At 32.8% G+C, this 24,449-nt stretch overlaps 3 protein-coding genes across 5 annotated transcripts in view; 2 read left to right on the top strand and 1 right to left on the bottom strand.

Annotated features, from left to right (window-relative positions):
• Window positions 1–323: 323 nt before the first annotated feature.
• LOC107481355 (alpha-glucan water dikinase, chloroplastic) lies at window positions 324–14,194 on the top strand. The gene is made up of 34 exons (XM_016101640.3): window positions 324–592; window positions 801–1,099; window positions 1,593–1,634; window positions 1,739–1,848; window positions 1,968–2,046; window positions 2,157–2,248; window positions 2,350–2,503; window positions 2,870–3,112; window positions 3,254–3,607; window positions 3,723–3,833; window positions 3,942–4,040; window positions 4,135–4,272; window positions 4,376–4,464; window positions 5,324–5,458; window positions 5,655–5,817; window positions 5,895–5,984; window positions 6,064–6,249; window positions 6,607–6,669; window positions 6,766–6,828; window positions 6,918–6,977; window positions 7,076–7,228; window positions 7,629–7,712; window positions 8,688–8,864; window positions 8,946–9,052; window positions 9,196–9,409; window positions 10,025–10,128; window positions 10,510–10,648; window positions 10,807–10,932; window positions 11,266–11,376; window positions 11,587–11,685; window positions 12,584–12,757; window positions 12,885–12,977; window positions 13,271–13,386; window positions 13,752–14,194. The coding sequence occupies exons 2-34, from the start codon at window positions 833–835 to the stop codon at window positions 13,954–13,956; spliced, it is 4,440 nt and encodes a 1,479-aa protein (XP_015957126.1). The 5' UTR covers window positions 324–592; window positions 801–832; the 3' UTR covers window positions 13,957–14,194.
• Window positions 14,195–14,355: 161 nt separating this feature from the next.
• On the bottom strand, window positions 14,356–15,463 carry LOC107481357 (uncharacterized). Of its 2 annotated transcripts, none has more exons than XM_016101641.3 (2): window positions 15,202–15,463; window positions 14,356–14,938 (listed from the first exon to the last, which is right to left on the bottom strand). In XM_016101641.3, the coding sequence occupies exons 1-2, from the start codon at window positions 15,423–15,425 to the stop codon at window positions 14,506–14,508; spliced, it is 657 nt and encodes a 218-aa protein (XP_015957127.1). In that variant the 5' UTR covers window positions 15,426–15,463; the 3' UTR covers window positions 14,356–14,505. The 2 variants fall into 2 exon arrangements, with proteins under 2 accessions (XP_015957127.1, XP_052114807.1); XM_052258847.1 differs by having other exon boundaries at window positions 14,356–14,815; window positions 15,202–15,451.
• A 7,877-nt stretch (window positions 15,464–23,340) lies between these two features.
• LOC107481358 (uncharacterized) overlaps window positions 23,341–24,449 on the top strand; it is a 4,844-nt gene continuing 3,735 nt past the window's right edge. For both annotated transcript variants that reach the window (XR_008006829.1, XM_021139142.2), the window contains exons 1-3: window positions 23,341–23,832; window positions 23,919–24,005; window positions 24,105–24,320. Coding sequence is in view for 1 of the 2 variants with exons in the window: in XM_021139142.2 (XP_020994801.1) it covers window positions 23,665–23,832; window positions 23,919–24,005; window positions 24,105–24,320 (471 nt within the window). In the remaining variant the exon portion in view is untranslated. The remainder of the gene's footprint in view (window positions 23,833–23,918; window positions 24,006–24,104; window positions 24,321–24,449) is intronic.

Below are 24,449 nucleotides of genomic sequence, written 5' to 3'. Positions count from 1 at the left end.
GGTCAATAATAATTGTGAAAAAAGAAAAAGAAAAAGTGTACATGATTATGAGAAATTTAAGCAGTGAGAACTATCAAACAAAATATCAAAGGAGGAATGGTATTTTCGAAAATAACCAAAAAGAGTAAGGGGAGATCAAGGATGAAGAAAAAGTTACTACTAAAAAAATCGGAAATTAACACTTTGAAAGTATCCTCTCTGACACGAGCCGAGTCTCCACGGGACAGGCACGTGATTACCCACCACGCCCGATCCCTATGCAATCATTTCCCGCCACGTGTCAGTCAGCATTGATATTAGTATCTCGGAGTGTAAGTACTGAAGAGAGCGAGCGAGTGAACGAACCAACAGCTATCATTCATCCATGATTCATTCACACAATCACACTTCTGAAATCTGAATTCTGATTCCAAAGCGCGAACAAAAAAAAAACTCTCCCCTTCGCCACGTCGTCGTCGTCGTCGTCATCATCATTATCTTCTTCGTCTTCTTCGTTCGCGTTCTCCATTCCTCGCACCTCTCTCATTATCTCACACGATTCCGATCTCATACAGTTCCAGGCTTCCAGCCGAAGAAGCTTTGTTTCAACAAGGTTCCTTTCCGTCTCCACTCCATTTCACGAACTTGAATCCTTCTTTTCTTCGCATCGATGCATTTTTACGATTTCTGATTGATTTACGTTCGATATTAGCTGATTGTTGATTTCAGCAATTACTAATTCTAGTTATCTTGTTGTGTAATCTATAATCTGCGTTGATTAATGGCGTGTTGATCATGAGTTTTTTTTTGGATTTGTGTAGCATAAGGAGAAGGAAGAAGTGGATCCACGAATATGAGCAACAGTGTGAGCCATAGTATATTCCACCAGACTCTGCTTTGTCAAGCGGTTTCGGAGTATCAAAGTAAGGCTGGTTCTTCAAACTCTTTATTCCAAGCTTGGAGCGCCAATAAAGGATCGTATCCACCGAAGAAGCTTCTCCTCTCGACAAATTTCCGAGGGAACAGGCTCTGTGCCAGGAAACGCAAGTTAGCTATGGGAAAGCTCAGGCATCAAGCGGTTATTCCACGCGCTGTGTTAACCACCAATCCGTCTTCTCAGGTATCCTATATAAGCACTTATTACTGAAGTATTGAACCATGTTCCTTGTGGCTACATCGTTCGGATTTTATGTTATTTTTATTGTAAATGTGATTTTCACTTTTTTTTTTATATGATGCTGAGGCATTGTTATTACTTATTAGTATAATGCAATTCTGCAATTAAGGTGTAAGCTCAGATTACCTTTTACGTGTGGGAAAAGAAGTAGGCATGTTTCTTGTTTTTAAAGCGTGATGTAAAGGCCGAAGCATGTTGTTAAAAGTATTCAAAAAATAAGATTTGGTTATATTTAGCTTCAGGAGAAGACTCTTCAATCTTGATCAATTTTTTTCAAGCAAAAGGTTAGCCCCTAGGTGAGAACAGCTGATTCTTAAGGCATAACAAGAACTGGCTTACAGTGCCAGTGTTGTATATCTTTTGTCTGAGACAGTAGGATGTGCTTATTTGAAATTAAATGTTATTGAGTATTGACTCATTTTTGGCCATGGATCAGCTTTCAGGGAAGTTCAACCTTGAAGGAAATGTCGAATTGCAGGTAGACAACTGCCCCAAACTACTGAGTTTTATTTACTAATAATAAATACGGGAATGTAATGTAGTAATCTGTCAGCTAATTGATGCTCGTGATTGATGGAGCAGGTTGGTGTTAGCTCTCCAGCAGCAGAAGGTGCAACAGTAGTAGATATTCAGGTTTCAAGTAGTAGTGGCTCTCTGGTTTTGCATTGGGGAGTTATTTGTGATGGTCAAGGGTATGTTTAGTAATTGTTCCTCTATTGTTTTAGGTAGTTGGACTATTGAGTAATAACATGTAGTGGATCTTGTTACTTGAGGAAGATTTTGTCCACTTATACTTATTTCCTATTTCCAGGAAGTGGGTACTTCCTTCTCGTCGCCCAGATGGAACTAAAAATTACAAGAACAGAGCTCTTAGAACACCTTTTGTGAAAGTGAGTTTCCATTAATAACTAGAAGAGTGAAAAGGTTTACCGTTCACTTTCCAGGATTCTGATTGACTTATAGATTTGATTTTTTTTTACTATTACTTTGCTCTTATTAGTCTGGCTCAGCATCCTTCCTTAAAATTGAAATTGATGAACCTGCTGCACAAGCTATTGAGTTCCTTATACTTGACGAAGCTCAGAATAAATGGTGCGCATTACATAGTATTGCTTGTTTTCTCTGCAGTATTGAACTCAAAATGTTAGTGTGATTGTGATATTGAACATCATCCTTTTTTCTTCTACACACAGGTATAAAAACAATGGTGAGAACTTTCACATCAAGTTAGGAGTCAAGGACAAGATACTTCAACAAGTTTCAGTTCCTGAAGACCTTGTACAGGTTCAAGCATACCTAAGGTGGGAACGAAAGGGTAAACAGCTGTACACTCCAGAGCAAGAGAAGGTCAGCAATGAAGCAGATATGCACATAGCCGATTTATTTATTTATTTATTCTTTTCTTGGTAAAATAATAATATCACTAAGATGGAGAGGAATACAAGGATATGGAGGATAGAAAGTCCTCCATACAATAGCCAAGAGATATCTATACAGCATCACTTTTCGATATTTCAGCAACATGAGAGGGAAAGCCCTCCATGGCTCCACATGCTTGAATTTGATAATCACAATTCTTTTCTTTAATTTGAGGTGTTAGTATTCAAAATCCACACTATATGGTCCATGGCTTTTACTATGCTTGAGTTGAAACTAATACATTTTGTCTGCCCATCTACTACCTGTATTTGATTTCTACCCGTATTATGTCAGGAGGAATATGAAGCAGCTCGACGTGAACTACAGGAAGAAGTAGCTAGAGGTACTTCTATACAAGACCTCCGTGAGAGGCTAACCAAAAAAACTGATTCCACTGAAGTAAAGGAGCCTTCTGTTTCAGAAACAAAGCCTTCTGTTTCAGAAACAAAGACCATCCCTGATGAACTTGTACAGATTCAAGCTTATATACGTTGGGAAAAAGCTGGGAAGCCTAACTACTCCCCAGAACAACAACTTGTAACTTTATAATATCCTTTTTAATCTTACATTTTTTTCTTTTGATTATTAATTACTTATATTGTCAAAATTATAATTCCCATTTTATTACTTTCTGTATCTAATTAAATTTTCTGCAATCAATGTTTGCAATTGACGTAGTTGGAATTTGAGGAAGCAAGAAGAGAATTACTAGCTGAACTTGATAAGGGCTCTTCTCTGGAAGAGATACAGAAGAAGATTATCAAAGGAGAGATACAAACTAAAGTTGCCAAGCAATTGAAAACGAAAAAGTATTTTCGTGTTGAAAGAATACAACGGAAAAAGAGAGACTTAACACAGCTGATCAACAGAAACATTGCTGAAAGTGATGCTAAAAGTGTCTCTGAAAGTGTTGTTGAACAAACTCCAAAGGCCCTGAGAGTAATTGAAAGGTATGCCAAGGAAAGGGAAGAACATGATAAGGGTCTTGTTTTGAATAAGACAATATACAAGCTTGCTGATGATGATCTTCTGGTGAGACATTTTGATCACATTGATGTTTTCTTCCTTTGTCATCTCTTTCTCTTAAGGGGGTCCTTCTTTCTTTTAGACGATGATCCTAATTTTGATAATCTTTCATATTTTTAAGGTCCTTGTTACCAAGGATGCTGGAAAGATAAAGGTTCACCTGGCTACAGACTCCAAAATGCCTATTACACTTCACTGGGCCTTATCTAGAACAACACCTGGAGAGTGGTTGGTGAGTTTGTGGCTATTTGTTTGTTATTTGTAACTCTGATGGGATGATTTTGGATGTTAAAGTTGCTGTTTTTTTATATCCTCTCATGGAAAACCATGGTCATCTTAGGTGCCCCCTGCAAGTACTCTGCCCCCTGGTTCTGTTACAATGAATGAGGCCGCTGAAACACCTTTTAAAGCTGGTTCTTCATCTCAACCTTCATATGAGGTGCCTTCAAAATTAATCTGAAGTTGTGATTTTAATCTCTTATTATTTTTAGATCTGTGATGAAGAAAGCTAATAATATCAATCTAATTTTCAGGTCCAATCCTTAGATATAGAGGTTGAAGATGATACTTTTAAAGGAATACCGTTTGTCCTAAAGTCAGATGGAAACTGGATAAAGAACAATGATTCAAACTTTTATATTGAATTTGGTGGGAAGAAGCAGATTACAAAGGTTACACTTTCTGAAACTGTTAACAGAGATTCCACTTAATCAATCTGTCTTGGTTTGTATAACCTTATCATCTAAACTGATAAGATTTTTCCCCCATTGAAAGGATGTTGGTGATGGAAAGGGTACTGCAAAGTTTTTGTTGGATAAAATAGCAGAAATGGAAGGCGAGGCACAAAAGTCCTTTATGCATCGGTGAGTAATCTTGTAAATACTTTTAATGGTTTGTTGAATTATCATCATATGTCATCAAATCCAAGAATATGGTCAACGTTCAAGGATCTTTAGGAAAATCATTTGCTATTACTTTGTGGGAACGGATGTGCAAAATGGCCTAGGTTCTCCAATGAGAATGGATCCTCTTGTGTGATATTTTTATTTGACCTAGTAATCTATTCTCACATCACATAACCTTTGCTCTGTTCCTCTATTTAAATTACTTTGTTGTATTAAAATCCAAAATAGAATATATTTGCAATTCCCATGTGACCATGTTTGTCTGCCTAAACATGACCTCGTTATGTTAAATTTTCACTATGATTTATACTTAATCTCCAAAACATACTTGTAACCTTAAAGGCAAATTCCTGGGCCACAAATATAACTGCCAAGTTATGTCTGTTATGTGCATGCATACATCAAAGGTTTAGCTCACACATATATGTTCTTAACATGGCTGAAAATAATGCTTCTCCTAAACACGCATGAAAGGAAGTAATCATACATTTGGTAAACAAAGGGAGTTTCCTAGGTTATTCCTCTCACTTTTTTTTTTTTGCTTTTTGGTCATAGTGTAGATTCTTTTCCAAATAATTAGTCTCTTTCGGTATGAACTTTATCTTCCCCCTTTTTCCCTTTTTATTTTTCCCTGAATGAGGATTCCTTAGTATATTATTTTGTTTCTAATGAATCCATGACACGATCTTGAAAATTTGCCCTTCATCAACATCTAACATAGCATCATTGCTAATTTAGTGTGCTTACCAAAGTATTTTTTAGGATATTGTTTATTCAGTTGGATCTTGGTTGATCAATCATACAATTTCCCCCCCAGGTTTAACATTGCATCAGATTTGATGGATCAAGCCAAAAATTCTGGTCAACTGGGTCTCGCGGGTATTTTAGTGTGGATGAGATTCATGGCTACGAGGCAGCTCATATGGAATAAAAATTACAACGTGAAGCCACGGTAAACTTCCTATAAAAATGTTTATTATCACTTTGTATATGCACTTCTGGACAAAAGAGACTTTTAACCCCCCTCTGGAAAGTAGAAAACATGAATCAGAATATCTGACTTTCTGCTTTAGATTTGGTTGGTTTAGTCATAAATTTGTGCTTTTTTCCCCTTTTCTAATCACAAGTACTGTTGCCTACTGGAACAGCGAGATAAGTAAAGCGCAGGATAGGCTTACAGACTTGCTCCAGGATGTTTATGCAAGTTATCCACAGCATCGGGAACTTGTGAGGATGATCTTGTCTACTGTTGGTCGTGGAGGTGAAGGTGATGTCGGACAGCGAATTCGAGATGAAATCCTTGTTATCCAAGTATGTATGATTTTTTTCCCCTGCTGTTGTCATATATTGATCTTAAATAACATTGAATATTTCTGTCTGATTTTCAGAGAAACAATGATTGCAAGGGTGGAATGATGGAGGAATGGCACCAGAAGTTGCACAATAACACTAGTCCAGATGATGTTGTTATCTGTCAGGTAATGAAGGTGTTGATCTCTCTCATCCCTTGTGGCTTGCCTTATCATTCTCACCTTTTATTTTGGTAAATGTCTACAGGCACTACTTGATTATATAAACAATGACTTTGATGTTGGTGTCTACTGGAAAACATTGAATGACAATGGAATAACAAAAGAACGTTTGCTAAGCTATGACCGTGCCATCCATTCTGAACCAAATTTCAGAAGAGATCAAAAGGAAGGTCTTCTGCGTGATCTAGGACATTACATGAGGACTTTGAAGGTTAGATTCATACATGTGGCATCGATTCCGCTTTTTGTTTTGCTTCTTTCTTTTTGTTTTTTCTTCTCTTTCCACGGTTGCACTTTATTGTTCTTTCTTGTTCCTTTTTTGCAATATTCTTGTTGATATTCTAATGTGGATGCATCTACATTGAGTCTGATCATGAGAGAAATGTTGCTGTGCACACATCATTTGGTTTCTACTTTGCATTATTTAGGGGAGCTCATTATTGCAATATTTGTTCATCATTCCTTTGTTGGTGGTTTTTCTACAATTCTTTGTTACTTGACACATTTGGCTCACCTGTAGATTATATTTTGCCAAGTGACTATTATGGTTTGGTTACATCATATGCAGGCAGTTCATTCAGGTGCAGATCTTGAATCTGCTATTGCGAATTGCATGGGCTACAAAGCTGAGGTAACAACCCTGTAAATACACCTGCTTCCCGGGGTATCATCTGTATATATTTTGGCAGATCCTCGTTTTATTTCTTTATGCTTTATTTTTCTTCAGGGTCAGGGCTTCATGGTTGGGGTGCAGATAAATCCAGTGTCTGGTTTGCCTTCTGGTTTTCCTGTAATGTTATCTAACTTTTCATATGACTGTTTGTGATGCTGTTATGCCTTCTGAATTATGAAAATTACTTGTTACTTGTGTCTAAGCAGGAATTACTTCAGTATGTCTTGGAACACGTTGAAGATAAGAATGTTGAACCCCTTCTCGAGGTTAATGTTGCTTGGATACAGTGCATATTCTTTTTTTTTCTTTCATTATTGTTGAAAATATAATGTTGACTTCCCCTCTAATATATATGTTGCAATAGGGTTTGCTGGAGGCTCGCCAAGAACTCAGACCATCACTCAGTAAATCCCAAAGTCGTCTGAAAGATCTTCTATTTTTGGATGTTGCTCTTGATTCTACTGTTAGAACAGCAGTGGAAAGGGGATATGAGGAGTTAAACAATGCTGGACCTGAGGTGACCCTATTTTAAGGACCTAATTGTTCTTAAATTCTGCTTGCCAACTTTATTTTCTTTATGTATTATTTCAAAATAAGTTTATAGGGGAGGTTTAGGGTGGCTAGAAAATTTGTTAACTATAGTGGCTATGAGTGGTCTTGAAACTGGAGTACAACACGTGGAGATTTATTCAATATTTTACCTTATTTTGAATGATGTTTGTATTCATTAAAAGAAAAGTTTATTACTAATTTTTACTATGGTATTTATTTAATGTTGAAGTATAGCCACTATAGTCATTGATTCAGTAGCCACAGCTGATTTCACCATATATAGACACACACACACACACACACACATATATGTATGAACTTAAAATATGCCAAGAATACTCTGATTTGATGTATGGACAATGCAGAAAATAATGTACTTCATATCCTTGGTCCTGGAAAATCTTGCACTTTCATCAGATGACAATGAGGATCTTATCTATTGTTTGAAGGTATAATGATGTTGCAGCTCATGTACATTTTATTTGTGCTTAACTTCTTATTAGTGTCATCGTCATGATTTCAAGGTGCAGAGTTATGCTTGTAAAAACTTAGTTTTGTTCTGTCATCTGAAATATTATGACATGACAGTAAGGATGAATTTTGCATGTGTTAAACATAAAACCATTTGAGACCCTGTAAGGTTGTGGTCTTGTAACCTGGAATTCAGGGATTTAAATCCTGTAAACAACCTCTTTGCTTATGAGGGAAAGTTTATCTACATCCTCTGATGGGGAGTTTCATGTGCTGGGCCACCCTATTTTTGAACCTTCAGCTACAACTTAACTTTGAATAGTGTTGGTTTCTGACATAATGTCAAAGCCTAGACTAAGTATTAAGTAATGCAAAGTTCAATCTTGGCTGCCTATGGATATGACCATGTATTGCCCATGCTTTAAGCCCAAGGGGCTCTTACACGAGGGGCATGTTAAATATAAAACTATTAAATGAGCTTTTAGGAAAACTGTTTCTTGACTGATTGTTTTACACATATTGTTTGTTTTAGATACAAGCTAAATATAATAGATGGTGCCAAATTAGAAAGGAGGTTGGTAGTATAAATATATGTGTGATTAGGTTGTTACTCAGCTCTTTCATGACCTTTGTTATTTTATATAGTTTTTCATTATTTAATAATATGTTTCTCCCTTGGTCAATTACACAGTTTACAATAATCTAGATTATTGCTTACAAAAAATGTGGATGTTCATTTAGCAGCAGCAGTATATAGATAAACTCATCGAGCAAAATTAAGCACTAATCATAGCACTGACAAGAATAGTATGATATCACAGGTGTTGTATAAATACTGGTGCTGAGTAACTTGTGATGTTATAGAATTTTGATGTTCATGATCTATTTGTTTAGATAATGGAAAATGTCCACCACAATATTTTATTGTTTCTTTTTTGGGGCTTCTTTTGAAGGGATGGGATATTGCCTTGAGTATGTGCAAGACTACAGACAGTCATTGGGCATTGTATGCAAAATCAGTTCTTGACAGAACGCGCCTTGCACTCGCAAAGAAGGCAGAGTCATACCATCAGATTCTACAACCATCAGCAGAGTACCTTGGATCACTACTAGGCGTGGACAGATGGGCTGTATGTCCTTTTAATTTATTTTACATGCTGTCTTCTTTCCATTTTCCCCCCTTGTTTCTCTTCTTAAATTTCCTTGTGCAGGTGGAAATATTCACAGAAGAAATTATCCGTGCTGGCTCGGCTGCTTCTTTGTCTACTCTTGTTAATAGACTGGATCCTGTACTCAGAAAGACAGCGAATCTTGGGAGGTGGAATGAATCATGCTTTTCAAATTTATTCCCTGATTTTTTTTTCCTTCAATATAATGTGATTTACATGTTATATTGTCATATCACTTTTCAGTTGTTTGATAGTGATAACCTTCTAATCAACTCTAGCTTGTCTGGAACAGCTGGCAGGTCATTAGCCCAGTTGAAACAGTTGGATATGTTGAGGTTGTGGATGAGTTGCTTGCAGTTCAGAACAAATCATATGAGCGGCCGACCATTTTGGTAGCAAAGAGTGTGAAGGGGGAGGAAGAAATTCCAGATGGTACAGTTGCTGTGCTGACACCCGACATGCCAGATGTCCTATCCCATGTTTCTGTACGAGCAAGAAACAGCAAGGTAGAATGGTTTGGATAGCCAGGTTTATTGTTGTAACTATCTAACGCTGCTAACATTAAATGATGAAATTGTTTATTTTATGTCTAATTTGGTGCGTCATCAGTGTATAACCCAAATAATTTGCCGTCACGTATAATGAATATTCTAAGATTAGGAACTGGTCAAACTTCTAGTCAGCTTAGTGCACTCAGGCCAGATCTTAACTTTATAGTTAGTCATTATCTTAAACAAGTTAGCTTCATTTTAGTAGATTCAACTTCCAATCATTAATATTCCTTGAATTGATATGGTAATAAAATTAATGCTTGACCAATTATCAGTATGGTAAGACTTGAATATTTGCACCATCCCTTAACCCACCCCTGAATGTGATTATAATAAATTTGAAAAATAAATAATACAAGAATTACCATGTTGATCTTGCATGCCACCTCTTAGCAAAATTGAATACAATGAGAAGTATGTAGTTGATATTTCATGTTGATAAAGAAAAATTTTGTCTGATGATATATCAACAGAGTAAGACCCAGGTTTGGTTAATGAAAAATCTTATATGCATGATAAATTTTGTTGCTATAAAGATTTTTATATGCACTAAGGTTTCAAGTTTTTCAGGTGTGTTTTGCTACGTGCTTTGATCCAAATATCCTGGGTGACATCCAAGCAAATAAAGGAAAGCTCTTACGCTTAAAACCAACATCAGCTGATGTAGTTTATAGGTAACAGACCGAGTCATGTACAATTTCTTGGTAGAAAACCCTATCTGCCTCATGGAATTATATTGAGATTAATGCTTTCATTTACAGCAAAAGAATAATATACTTCCTATTCTAATTATAATGTCAATTTTTATCATCCTAAATCAAGCTACAGATATATAATATGAATAAATATATGAACAACTTTCAAGTCTTCAACATGCTTAACTGGTTCATACATTTGTACCCATATCACATTATGTGAGATGAAATGTCTTCTAATAGAACAATCTCTTCATTCTCTCACCAGGGAACCAAAATTTGGATTTCTTTTTTCCTTTCTTATATTGTTCACTTTTGTTATTTCATATTATTATTATATTCATTTTTCATTTCTTACAGTGAGGTGAAGGAAGGTGAAGTTACTGATAAGAAATCAACTCACTTGAAAGAAGGTGATTCTGTGCCACCCATATCTTTGGTCAGAAAGAAGTTTAGTGGTAGATATGCTATCTCGTCTGAGGAATTCACCAATGAAATGGTTAGATTTTAGAAATGTAGCATCAATTTTAAACAGCTATAGTTGCTATTGCTAATGTCTCTATTGGTTCTAGACATCAATTTGGCCAAACACCAGACACGTATTTCCTTTTACTGTGTACCTTCAGCATAACATTGTGAAATACTGTGCTTTCCCAGGTTGGAGCTAAATCGCGTAACATTGGTTATTTAAAAGGAAAAGTACCTTCTTGGATTGGAATTCCTACCTCGGTTGCCATACCTTTTGGAGTTTTTGAACATGTTCTATCCGATAAATCAAATAAGGTTCTGCATGTTATCTCTTACATCAAGCTTTGTGGTTTTCTTCACATATACACATGCAGGCACAAACAGAAGTAAATTTGAATTTGAACCCTATGATCGTAAATTCAATTCTCATGACAAAATGTTACTCATTTATTATTATAGTCTAGGTGTATTAAGATAGCATTCTGGCAGTGGCAAACTTGTATGTTGAACCTTTATTGTTGTTTGGAATCAATATCTGAAATTTTGTAAATGCATGTGCAACAGCTATTACTTTAACCCATTTTTTAATATTATATGCTAGTATTTCTAATGATTAAATGAAAGTTTGGACGCTATGTTAACTAACAGGCAGTGGCTGATAAGATCAATATTCTCAAAAGGAAGTTAACTGAAGAGGATTTCAGTGCTCTCAAGGATATCCGTGAAACTGTTTTAGAGTTGAATGCACCATCCAAGTTGGTATGTTCTTTTTAGAATTAGGCATAACAGTTACATGTCACAAGGAATATATCTCTCTCTTTTGAATATTATAGTTGCATTTGAATCTGAAAGGTCTTATGCCAAAGTCTAAACAAATTTATTGAAAATCTGGTTTTTGATTTTTGATAGATCCTGAAGGCATTATTTGATTTATATAGCTATCCCTACCTAATTGGATATTATTTTCAGGTAGAGGAGTTGAAAACTAAGATGAAGAGTTCTGGAATGCCTTGGCCAGGTGATGAAGGGGAACAGCGCTGGGAGCAAGCATGGAAAGCTATAAAAAAGGTGAGGCTTACGTGTGTGTAAAATTTTTCTTAACTGAGATTGTTGTTTCACTAAAATTTCTCAAGTGTAATAGATTTTCTTTTATAATCGATTATGATAAACTCAATTTAATGTTTCGATGAATAAAAAGTGATTTTGTGATAATATGTTTTGTTTAGATTGTATAAAAGAAAAATTGCTTTTGTATAATAAAATAATAAATTACTAGAAAGTTTGTATAAGACAATTTTTTTACAGTATATCAGTCAATAGTCAATGCTTAGTGTACATTTCGTAACTGTAAAAATAATTAGCTTTAGTAATTACAAATAAGAGAATAATTTTAATACATTGTCATTATAAGAAGATTTTACTATGTAATCGATTATATCACATACTTTCGCTGATATGTTCATATATAATTAAATATCATTGTAATAGGTAGCTTTTATAAGTCATGTGTAACTTTCCCCTATAGGTAGCTTTTGGGGTTAAGTATATTCCGTAATATGGTATCAAAGTATTTTTAATTGTTGTTATTGCCTTATTGGTCTACCCTTTATATGTCTAGTCAATCAAATTTCATGCTCCAGGTCATTAGAGTCCCACCTTGCCTATAGATAAGGACTAGATAGACTTAAGTCTTGGCCAACCCTTCCTTAGAGTTCACTTTTAGGTTGGTTAGGCTCAACTCAGTTCTAGTACACTTTTACAAGCAATCTGCTCTGTTGATTTTCCTCTTTCCTCATTGAATTACTTAAATTTTCTCAAATTGTTGCAGTTGGAAGTTTTAGCAATGTGTGATCAAACAAATGTCGACTGTAATTGAAGATGATTTGTTCAACTTGATTTAAAATTTTAGGAAAAATTATCTTTGTAATGCTCCTCTGTGATTTTTTTTTCTTGTTTCTCCAAAAAGGTCTGGGGCTCAAAGTGGAACGAAAGGGCATACTTCAGCACAAGAAAAGTAAAACTCGACCACGAGTATCTTTCCATGGCTGTCCTTGTACAGGAAGTGATAAATGCGGACTATGCTTTTGTCATCCACACAACCAATCCATCCTCTGGAGACGCATCAGAAATATATGCTGAGGTATAATTAATTGATTTTATGTTTTCGAGCTTATGCCTCCACACACTTCAAGATACATATTTATTTGAAAAAAGAATTGAAAGGACAAAAGCAGCAAGACATTAAGTGTCAAAATTTTTTGACATAGGTGGTAAAGGGGCTCGGAGAAACACTCGTCGGAGCTTATCCCGGACGTGCTTTGAGTTTTATAAGCAAAAAACATGATTTGAACTCCCCTCAGGTAATTTTTTTATGACCCCTCTTTTTCAGTAAAATCCGTATCCTTAGTTATCATTCTTTTTTAAGATTATGTCACAACGACAACTACTACAATCAAGCATTTTCCCATTATTGACTACATAGATCATTTTGAACGTGTTGCATATGGGGAAATAACCTAGCACCAACAGAATCACATTATTGTATGAATCAAGTAAAAGAAAATCAGAGTAAACATGGGAAATTACCTGTACCAGTACTACATCTGTTGCATGAATTTTTTGTTATTTTGCTGATGGTTTTGGGCTTCTCTAGATCTTGGGATATCCTAGCAAACCTATTGGCCTGTTCATTAGACGGTCAATTATTTTTCGATCTGATTCCAATGGTGAAGACCTAGAAGGTTATGCTGGAGCTGGCCTTTACGACAGGTAAACCTTTGCCTTTCATACCACTTCTTCGATGTTTCATTTAATTAAACATAAATTTAGTGAAAAAAATGCCTCCAAACTATTTCATTTTATCCCAAATTCTGAATGAAGTGATTCACCATTTCTGCCAAAACTTGGATTAAAGATGCAGAATTCAAAATTAATTGAACGTGGTATTTAATTAGCTTATCTTAAAAAAGTTTCTGTAGAGATAAGAGTATATAACTGAATAAAGAAGTACATTTCAAATTTTGGTATACCAACCCTGATGTAAAAAAAGGATCAAGTTTCCTCGTCCCTGTTTTGTTGCTCAATTGCTGTAAAAAGGTTTTGTGACATTATGACCAACTTTCCTCTATGAACAGTGTGCCAATGGACGAGGAGGAGAAAGTGGTGCTTGATTACTCATCTGACCCATTAATAACAGATGGTAATTTTCGACAATCAATCCTCTCAAGCATTGCTCGTGCAGGAAGCGCAATCGAAGAGTTGTATGGCTCTCCTCAGGACATTGAAGGTGTAATCAGGGATGGGAAACTCTATGTTGTCCAGACCAGACCACAAATGTAAGCCACTACACTTCCATGTACCTCAACTATGTTCATCGCATGCAACATGAAGCTTCCAACGTTAGGGAGGGAGGTAGCTTCTGTGAATTTGAGTACACCTGCGAATTGCCAAATTTGCTTATATTTATATACTTAATGTAAGTGATAGATATTTAAGAATAAAAAATAATTCCACGTGTAACCATGTAATCGCGAAAACAATGTAAATTATACTATATTGCCCTATACTCTTCTTCCTAGTCAAAGGTCTACGGATGGTGGTTAGTTTAATTTAGTTTGCTTTTTGAAAAGGTAATGCGTATGACGAAATTACAGGTTCCAAGTTTCTAAACAAATTCCAAGCTGTTGTTTATAATAAAATATCAGCACTGTCGTCCAAATGTTAGAAGTAGCAAGCATATTTTCTTCACGAGCATTATTTGCATTATTCGCATTGACAGAAAATACTAAAAAGAGCAAGATACTCAATTACAGTAACACTGAAACAGACTCCAAACACAATGTCACTGAAACAAGAAGAAACTCCAAGCACTACGAACGACACAAAGAATCACTGAGAAGGTGGACAACCTTCTGAAATAAGTCCAGACACATTGATCCACACTTCATTCAGGCGGCCTGTGTTATGAGACGGACCATTGTACTGAGCAATGGTGTATGACCCCTTATCTTGTATTGTCCCTGAACTTCTTCCATCTTCGCGCCGTCTATTTACACTGTTTATAAGAGCTTCGATCTCTTTGTAAATGTTATCATCTGCGGCAAAACCACTAAAGGTCCTCACTGCAATGCATTGAGCCTTCCACTTCTCTACCTGCAACTTCAGCTCTTGATTTGGCAGTGGCGGTTTCCCCTGAAATCTAGCAGATACATACATCCTCACAACATAGTCATCCCCTGATGAGGGCATGCTGGTTAAGACCGGTGCAGTGAATGCAAGTTTTGATGAATTCAAATTGCCACCGTGAATGTATTCATACAACCTGCACGGCCCTTCTTTTGCATAAAAACTCTAAAAATATTATGATACCATATTTTCTTCAAATGTAACAAACTTGCACAATAAAAATTTAGGCGTCTATAGATATTAAATATAATATAAAAGCGACTACCTAGAGTTCTGCTGTAGTGAGAATCATATCAAAATGCAAATGTGAAAAGTGTCGATAATATAGAGCAAAATTAAAAAATAATTCTTATATTGTTTTATGATGCTTAAAATATATAGTGAGAAAGGAAACAAGACCTGTGGAATCCAGTTTTGGTGGAGTTGTCGAAGGAAGTTGGTGGAAGAACAAGAGCTGACATCCATGTGGATTCAGAATAGAGTCTGATTTGGAAATCTGATTCAGACCTTATCACTGTGTATTTTGGTGTTTCAATTGCATGCACTGTTACTAAGTTGCCACACAAGCAACACATTACTATGGACAAGCAATGAAGCAAGCACATGATTATTTTCTTTTCCATGAGGTACTTCTTAACTTCTATATGACCCTTATTAGATTTTACTTGAACAATGATTTGCAACCTCGATTTTTATAGGCATAGAGCCAACTCAGACAATGATAATATTAAGTGGGTTTTTACGTCATTAACCACTTTATTTGTACGATGTTCTGGCATGAAATGGTGCTTTTTATGATTCCTTGGTACTATATATATTGTATTCAATCTTATTATAATAAGATGTTTCTGAAATCATAAAGATGTTATAATTTAATTTCGAATCATTTAGAAGTGCCACTTAAGCGAAAATCTTATGCTATATAGATTATAGAATATATGGCTAAAACTAGTTCTTTAAGTGGTGATCGATAAAAGATATGAAACTATGAAAAATTAGCTACTTTCCAAAGTATACAAAAGATGCCATGGCCCCAAATAATGTTATCATTGCCTAACCAAAGGATTTGGTATTTTAATTTTAACTTTTTATTTTATTTTTATTGTGTCTGTCTGTGTGATTTCCAGACATTTTAAAAATCTAACAAAAAGAAAGAAAATGAATTATTTATTTATTAAGTAATTAATATTTGAAATGTTTAAGCCTACGAAGCACGCACACTTTGTTGAGTTGTCATGTCACGTGTCAGGCACATTTTGGACACGATACTCACCGACACTCGTCTGACACGCGTGTCTGCTGTGTCCAACTGTATCTTAATAAAATAATAAAAATTCTTTTCTGGACACGCCCACACACTTAAATATCATCACGTGTCACTGTGTCAGTGTGTCCAATCTTATTCTTAAGATATATTCTTGAAATAAATTTATATATAGCTTATTAAAACAAAAGTATTTTAGATACTTGATATAATTAAAAAATATTAAAAATAATTAAAAAAATTAATTTATATTTTAATATCAATAAAATATCAAAATATCATTACGATTTATCTAAAAAATATTTTATATTTTATATGTATGTGTATCACTGTATCTTATAAGATTTTAAAATTCATGTGTCGGCGTGTTCCATATCGTATTATGTTCCGTATCAGTGTCTGTACATCATATCATAGGTTTAAGCCAAAAATGAAGGTCCTATAATTCCTATTAACTTATTAAGAGAATAAATGATTTCTATTTATCTTTATGGAAGAACACAAGGATTATGATTGCGATTATGAATTTAGAATTATATAGTCATAGGAGATTTTATTCCTTCACATTCTGATTTTGTTGTCTCCCACTTCTCCTTTAAATTAACACATCAACAAATGCTTTCCTAATTTAGCAGAATCAAAACCAAATTTAGCAACTCCATTATCTATCACATACATATTATCGTACCAGCATATATATACAAGGAACCATAAGTGGGGCAGTACGCTATGATAGACGTGTTTTGATCGATCTCAGTCCAAGCTTAATCATGGCTCGTGATAAGTTTTCTGTATTATCCTCCCCATTAAAAAGACAACAATTTTTGACATATCAATGATCCAATTAATGCTTTGGTATGTTTTAGGAGTTATTAATAACTTTAAATATATACACTATTATATTGTGCTTGGTATAGTGGATATCATCGTTCATTCCGTCTGTATCAAATAAGATACCTTACATATTGTTTACTTATATTATATACTTTTTTAATCTTAAATACTGGTCGTGTGTGTTATCCTATCACAATGCTCAATTCTGCATCAGTGTTGGTGAGAAGAACAAGCCGTATTCCTTGACTTAGTAGGAAGGATTCTTTTGTACACATGTCATGTGGCAGCTCAAGCCAACTGACACATCATTGCATGCGTGGGACAAAGATTTATACCATTATCTAAGATTGTTGGATTGATTGATACCACTAAGTACTAAGTAATCTTTAAAATATGGGTTATTTGTACTTTGATTACTTCATATTTTAAAATTATAAAACTCAATTTGAGATATGATAGCATAAGACATTGAGATAGAGTAGCTACTTATTTAGATGCACACGGCAGTTTAGATTTTCAATCATACCATATCTCCGTTTTCAAAAATGCTATTTGTATATTAAAATTAGTCATTAAAATCAGTTATTAATATATTTATGTATAAATATATATATAATTTAATTTATTTTTAATATATATTTATATTTTTTAACATATATTTTATACTGATAATTGATTTTAATAATTAATTTTAATATATATATAACATTATTTTTCTGTTTTAGTGCTACTAAATATTTTTGTGGGTTCTCTATATTTATATATTTGTCTGAGCAATATATGTCAATACAATATAAAATAATTATACCATTATTTTTAGAATAAATCACTAAAAATTATTCGAATTATTTTGACACAAAAAAAATGTTTTAAATTTCGTTAACGATAAAAATATCCTTATATTATTTAAAAATACGATAAAAATGTTTAAATAAAATATTATTTTTTTTATAAGTGACAAACAATTTTTATATTTAACAAAGCATTTATGTATTTAATTCATAATATATAAAAATATTTGATAACTATTGAAAAAATATACACAAGAAATCGGATGAAAATTTGATTTTTAAATTTTTTATTTTTTAAAAATATTATTGATGGTTGACAAAAAATTATAAAAAAATATATACTTAATAAAAAATTATTAAATTTTAAAAATAAAAATATTTTATTTTTTAATTATACTTGTAAAAAATTATATCAAAATTTAATTCTAAAATATATTTTGAGAATATATATTTAATATTAGACATGTTCATCGTGTATTTAAATAATTTTAGGATATTTTTGTTGATAATAAAATTCAAAAACATTTTTTATTTTTGTCATCCTCAAAATAATTCAAGTACATTTTTGGTAGTTCACTTTTATTATTATTGCTCTAAACTGAATTTTTTTTCTGTTTCATGAAGACCGCTGTCTAAGTTGTTGGGCTTCACCTGTCGTGGACAATATATGAATGAGCTTAATATTATTTCATATCATGTTGAAGGCTGTGTTGGTTTTTGTCAGAATTGTGTAGTAGCTTGTTAATCAATAAAGGTTATATCAGCCTTAATGGCCCACATTCAAAAACTAACAGAAAACTAAAAACACTAAAACGAGGCCGAGTCAGTGACTAAGAAATGACTAAGTTCTTTGTAAATTATAATGGGCCTCAGTAACAAATTATTAATATGCGGTAGTAGACTTTTATTCTAAAAATGATTTAAGTATATTAGAGAAAAACTTATGTTATCTTTTGGTTCATTTGAAATAGATGACGCTCATATATAATTGTCTTTTATGTGAACTTAAAAATTAAAAGTCGTTATATAACAATTTAATCAAATATGTTAAATCATCTAACAGTTTTTAACTAGTAATTTTAGATGAAAATAACTACACGTGAATTTTCACATTGAAATATATGTATTTTTAATATAAGAGAATACCATTTCATTATTTTTTTTTCCAAATAAATGAACTGTATTGAAAATATATGGTCCATATAAAGTTAAGTTTTGTAAGTTAGCATGCATGGTTTGCAGCTACAGGAAGAGGTAGCTAGCTTTCTCCTTGGGGTAGTTTTATTATGTGACATCTCATCCATGCACACATGTTTAAAAGCACATGATTAACCATCATTTTGTGTCCCCCAAACATGCAACATTATTAATTCCCATTCCAACTATATGGTTGGCAAACATGAATGATGGCCATGTTACATGTATTAATTAGTAGTATTAGAGAGATGAATATATAATGCCACCCAAGAGTTATTGCTAGCATGCAGCACATCATAAGTGAAGCAAATGGGAAAGAGAAACATTCTTGTCTTAGTAACAATAATCCCACACTCCTAAGTCATAGTCTTTAGTTTTCATCACACACTCTGTTGGGACCTAATTAGATGCTTCCCAACATCTTTCAATCACTTTGTCTCTCCGTAGAAAAAACAGTTTAGATGGTATAAATTAATTAAAATTATAAAATCACCTTGTTAAATCCAAAGAGAGTTAGTTTATTAAAAGTCACTTGAATTTGGTACATAGTTTTTTTTTAATCTATTGCAAAGTAATTAAGACTTCTGTTTCGACCCGACTCAACTGGCCCAATGGCCGTATTCGAGTGACCGGCCGACCCGATGGCCTCACGTGACCCGAATTGGGAGGCGACCCGAATGTCACCTCCCCTTTTATGAGGCATCTGACCGCAAAAAAAAAGCTTTTTAAAAGGTGGGTCTGTTTATGTGGGATCCGTTTTAGTACATACTATATAAGGGAATGGTCCTACTCCTTTTCCAGATATATCATCTATCCTTTACCCTAATTGCCGCTTTTGTACGGACACTAACTTAGACGTCGAAGTCTTTTTGCAGATGAACCCTCCACACCAAATCGCAATTCGGCGGGATCTCGCCCCCGACCTCATCCTATCCTAACGCACGAAGACGAACCGAACCCAGCATCCTCATCATCACCAAGCATCAGGTAAACCCGACCCGTGCCGGGACTGAGCAACTGAACAACTTTGTATGCCAAAAAGCTAAGAGAACCAACAATTTTCTAAGTTAAGTCGTACTGTAATTGTATATTTAATTAGGAATTAGCATTAAGCAGGTTCTGCCCCATAAGCTCCTTAATTATACAAAATCATTGCTTGCCTAATCACCATTCCATTCTTGAAAGCCTTAGACATACATGCATGTTTGTCTTGGGAATTTGAATATTATACTATGCACGCACAAAGAGAAATAGGTTTGAATCGATTGAATGAACCTTATTATTTGGAAACTAATTCATGTAATTAGGAAGGCATCATCTTCTATATGTCGTTTCACATCATTCAAACCCAAGCATCTACCATTCTTTCTCATGATTCTATTATTCTCTTCTTTTAAAATAATGGCCGCTTTACTAATATTCCACCTTTAAAAACAGATAAAATTCTAAAGTTAGGTGCCTTCATAAATCATAATTTATATGCTATCCCAGCATCATGGAATGTAATACGCTATGAAAGGTAGATAGGGTACGTGGAATATAATGTATTTCTATGACTATGATCTATCCCTAGCTAGCATCATTTTCATAATTTGAGATAGCTGAAATTAGCGTGTTAATTAGCTTAGGATACGGATGAAAGTTGCTGAAATTTCTTGGCCGAAAATATTTGATAACTAAAATAACTTACCAAAAAACAGTCAGAATTTATTTTGTTTAATATTTATTAATTCTAACATCAATTAATGAATGTTAAATAAAATAAGTCTTCACTGTTTTCTTTTGTCTCTCTAACAATACTGTTTTTTGGCCATCATTATAAATTTATAACTACTCTATGGAATTAATTATATTGCTATATAATGAATTGGAAATAGTAACAATCTTGACGGCTAAGTAAAGGATTGAAGAAATATTTTAATTGAATCATGTCTACCTTTTACAAAATCTTGTTCTCTTAACCTAATAATATTATGCATCCTAAATTAAGAGATTTTCCACTTTTTAAAGTGGGATCACATGTAATTATGGAGAGGAATGTGGTAAGTTCTTTTGACTTTGAATTGAAGCCCCACAAGGTGACCAAAGGAAGCAATAAGAACTTTTAATTAACCTCTTTGCCTTGTATATATAACGGGTAAGACATGGATTCATCACTTTTCTAATAAATCCAAGAGAAGAAGTCAAGGAATTACACCCATGTCATGATAACAAACTGCTCAATTTCTTATAAGATGGGTTCATACATATATGTAAAGAATTGTATAAAAAAACAACATCAGAAAGTCAAACAAATGTGATAGACAAGGAAGAAATTGATGCTTAATTAAATTGAGTTATAATAATTGAAAGAACTCGTTTTATTTTTGGACAAGTATTACTCTTAATGTTTATACAAAGCTTACCATTTTGACTCGTAATGTTTATAATGTGTGCAGTCTCTTAAATTAGTTTAAGGCTTAGTTTGGTAAAGCTTTTACTTTTTAAAAGTAGCTTATGAAAGCTGTCTTTTAAAAGACAGCTTTTTAAAAGCTGCAGCACTTACGTTTGGTAAAATCAAATTAAAAATGGCTTTTAATAAGTACAAGCACCATAATTGTGTTTGGTAAAACAGCTTTTAAAAATTGAAAAAAATATAATAAACATGTTTATAACAAAAAAATAATTTTTCTTTTCAAATTCTTTAAAATTTTATATAATATTTTAAAATAAAATAATGTTAAAATAAAAAATTCATAATAAACATAAATATAATAAATAAATTCTTCTATTTTTTAACTTTAAAATTTTATATAAGTATCATAAAAATTTATTTTATCCTAAACATCATTACTAAAAATATTAAATTACCTAAATTACTATAATCTAATTTTTTCCACCAATCAAACTTAGGCTTAGTTTGGTAAAACTTTTACTTTTTAAAAGTAGCTTATAAAAGTTAACTTTTAAAAGATGGCTTTTTAAAAGTTGTAGCATTTATGTTTGGTAAATCAAATCAAAAACAACATTTAATAAACATAAGTAACATCAATTGTGTTTGGTAAAATAGCTTTTAAAATTTAAAAATACTATAATAGACATAAATGTAAACATTAAATTTGAAAATTAGTTAACATATGAGGTTATATTAGACTTTTAAATTTTGAAAAGCACAAGCCAGCTTTGAAAAGCTACCTCCTAGGTGCTTTCAAAAGCACATCTAACTTTTAAAAGCCGCAAGCATAAGCACTTGAGCTTTTTAATTTACCAAACGCAAAATGACGTGCTTGTGCTTTTTAAAAGCACAAGCACCTCCTGAAAAAGCTTTACCAAACCCAGCTTAATACAATTTGAAAATTTATGAAAAACTGAAGTAAAAATTACACTACTTACTAAATAATTATATCTTTCAATCTAGTGAGAAATATTTCGCTCTTAAGATGAAGATACATTCTCAATCTGATCTCTTAATATATTTGTTTTTAGTTACTTACTTACACCTTAATTATATTAATTATCGTTAAGTCAAATATCTCAACTAATAATAAATTTGAGTATTGAATACAATATTAATATGGTCGGTAATGTTAGAAGACAATAAAATATCAGCCCAAATTTCTATTTTATAGCATTTTTTATTTTTTTAAATTAATAAATATTAAATAAAATAAATTTAAACGGTTTGAACTGATTTTTTATTGTCTTTCAAATATTATTGATCATTAATTTATTTTAGTCTCTATGACTATTTTTCAGAGTTTCGGACTCTATTATAGAATTCTACCTAATTTAACATTTGTATGATTTTTTTAAGAAAGATACTTTTATTTTTGAAAAGTACAAATATTTTACTTTATATTTGATAAATAAAAAGGATAATATGTTTTTTTTGTTGTTTTTAATAAATAAAAAGATATTTTTAAAACTAATATCAAAATTAAAAATTTTAATATAATTCTACATATTAATCAATGTCTATATTCATTTTTTTTTGTGCCTGTTAAAATTATTTAAATTTTAAAAATAAATTTATCGAACACAATTATATTATGAATTCTGTTAGGGAGACAATGAAAAATCTTTTCTCTAATATTATACTTTGTGCTTATCAATAATTACTTTTATTTTAATTTATCAAGTATAGCTATTGCAATTTTTAAAAAACCAACTTTAAGAAGAAATCTTTGAAAAAGAAAGGTTTTTTTTTTTTCAAATTGGATCTTTATTAACTATTAAAAATCCGAGTGAATGGTACAATAATTTTCTACATTCTATGCCTATTTTATATTTGAACAGACGTTATATGACAGATTTTCTTATAGTCCAGACTCCATTAAGAGAAAACAAGTTCCGTATTCCATGGAACAAATTATACTCTACAAAATTCTGAGAATTTTCCATTTTCGGAATTTTCCAATTAATTATTATTATTATACATATATAGACCTTCAAAATCCACTTGGCACGCAAAGCGTGTAAAGTAGACCCTCCTCTCTTCACTTCTTTTACATATAAAACTAAGATGATTTCATTTCTAATGATTACATACAACCCCATTTGCATATTTTGATATATATGAGAGAAGAGAGTAGAAGAAGCTAAGGAACTAACATTGTTCTGAGTGAGTTCCCAAGGCATTGAAAATGGTGAAAGATTATTAATTAATTGTTATGGGAAAAACAATCAAGATAAAAGCAAGCTAGTCTTGTTTTTGTTTATGGAGCTACAAGAACGAAGAATGATATAAGTGTGAAAAGAAGCTGCTTCATCATCATCTTCTTCTTCTTCTATTCAAGCATGTCAACAACAATCCTAGTACCTTTTCTTCTTCTTCTTCTTATGGTTTGTCATGTGGCATGTTCTTTTGAAAATCAAACCTTTAGGCCATTGGAGGAGCTACGCAAGTTGAGAACCATAAGAAACCATCTTCAGCAAATCAACAAACCAAGTGTTAAAACAATTCAGGTACATACCAAAATAATTAAATGCATTATTAGGCCAAAGCTATATATATATATATATATATATGATTCTGAATTCATTATTTGCAGAGTCCTGATGGTGATATCATAGATTGTGTTGTGTCTCATAGGCAACCAGCTTTTGATCATCCTCTATTGAGAGGCCAGAAACCATTGGTAATTAATTAATTCAATTATTTAATTAATTAAGGTTAATATATCTTATTAGAATGAATAACATTTTTAATTGGGATTAGTGGGAGTGTATGTGTGCAGGATCCACCAGAAAGGCCAAAGGGACATAAGAGTAAGAGTGAAAAAATGAGTGAGAATTTTCAAGTGTGGAGCTTCTCTGGGGAATCATGTCCAGAAGGAACAATTCCAATCAGAAGAACAACAGAAAATGACTTATTAAGAGCTTCCTCTGTTACCACCTTTGGAAGAAAATTAATCACTTCTTTTAGAAGGGATACAACTGGTGATGGACATGAGGTAATTACTAATTAATCATCACATCACTCTACTTATTTTCATTAAATGCATTTAAACTATAATTAAATTAAAGCAGCATTTATATTAAAAATATTACAAGTAAGAGTAACTTCTGTTTCTTCACATATA

The sequence above is a fragment of the Arachis duranensis genome, chromosome 3, assembly GCF_000817695.3.
Source record: "Arachis duranensis cultivar V14167 chromosome 3, aradu.V14167.gnm2.J7QH, whole genome shotgun sequence".
NCBI classification, from domain to species: domain Eukaryota; kingdom Viridiplantae; phylum Streptophyta; class Magnoliopsida; order Fabales; family Fabaceae; genus Arachis; species Arachis duranensis.
This window is presented reverse-complemented; position numbering and strand designations above follow the sequence as displayed.

Coding starts and splice junctions, on each gene's coding strand:
- LOC107481355 (XM_016101640.3), top strand. CDS start 833: ATGAGCAACAGTGTGAGCCATAGTATATTCCACCAGACTCTGCTTTGT. Junction 3,608..3,722: donor TTGCTGATGATGATCTTCTG/GTGAGACATTTT, acceptor CATATTTTTAAG/GTCCTTGTTACCAAGGATGC. Junction 6,670..6,765: donor GCATGGGCTACAAAGCTGAG/GTAACAACCCTG, acceptor ATTTTTCTTCAG/GGTCAGGGCTTCATGGTTGG.
- LOC107481357 (XM_016101641.3), bottom strand. CDS start 15,425: ATGGAAAAGAAAATAATCATGTGCTTGCTTCATTGCTTGTCCATAGTA. Junction 14,939..15,201: donor ACCAAAACTGGATTCCACAG/GTCTTGTTTCCT, acceptor AGGGCCGTGCAG/GTTGTATGAATACATTCACG.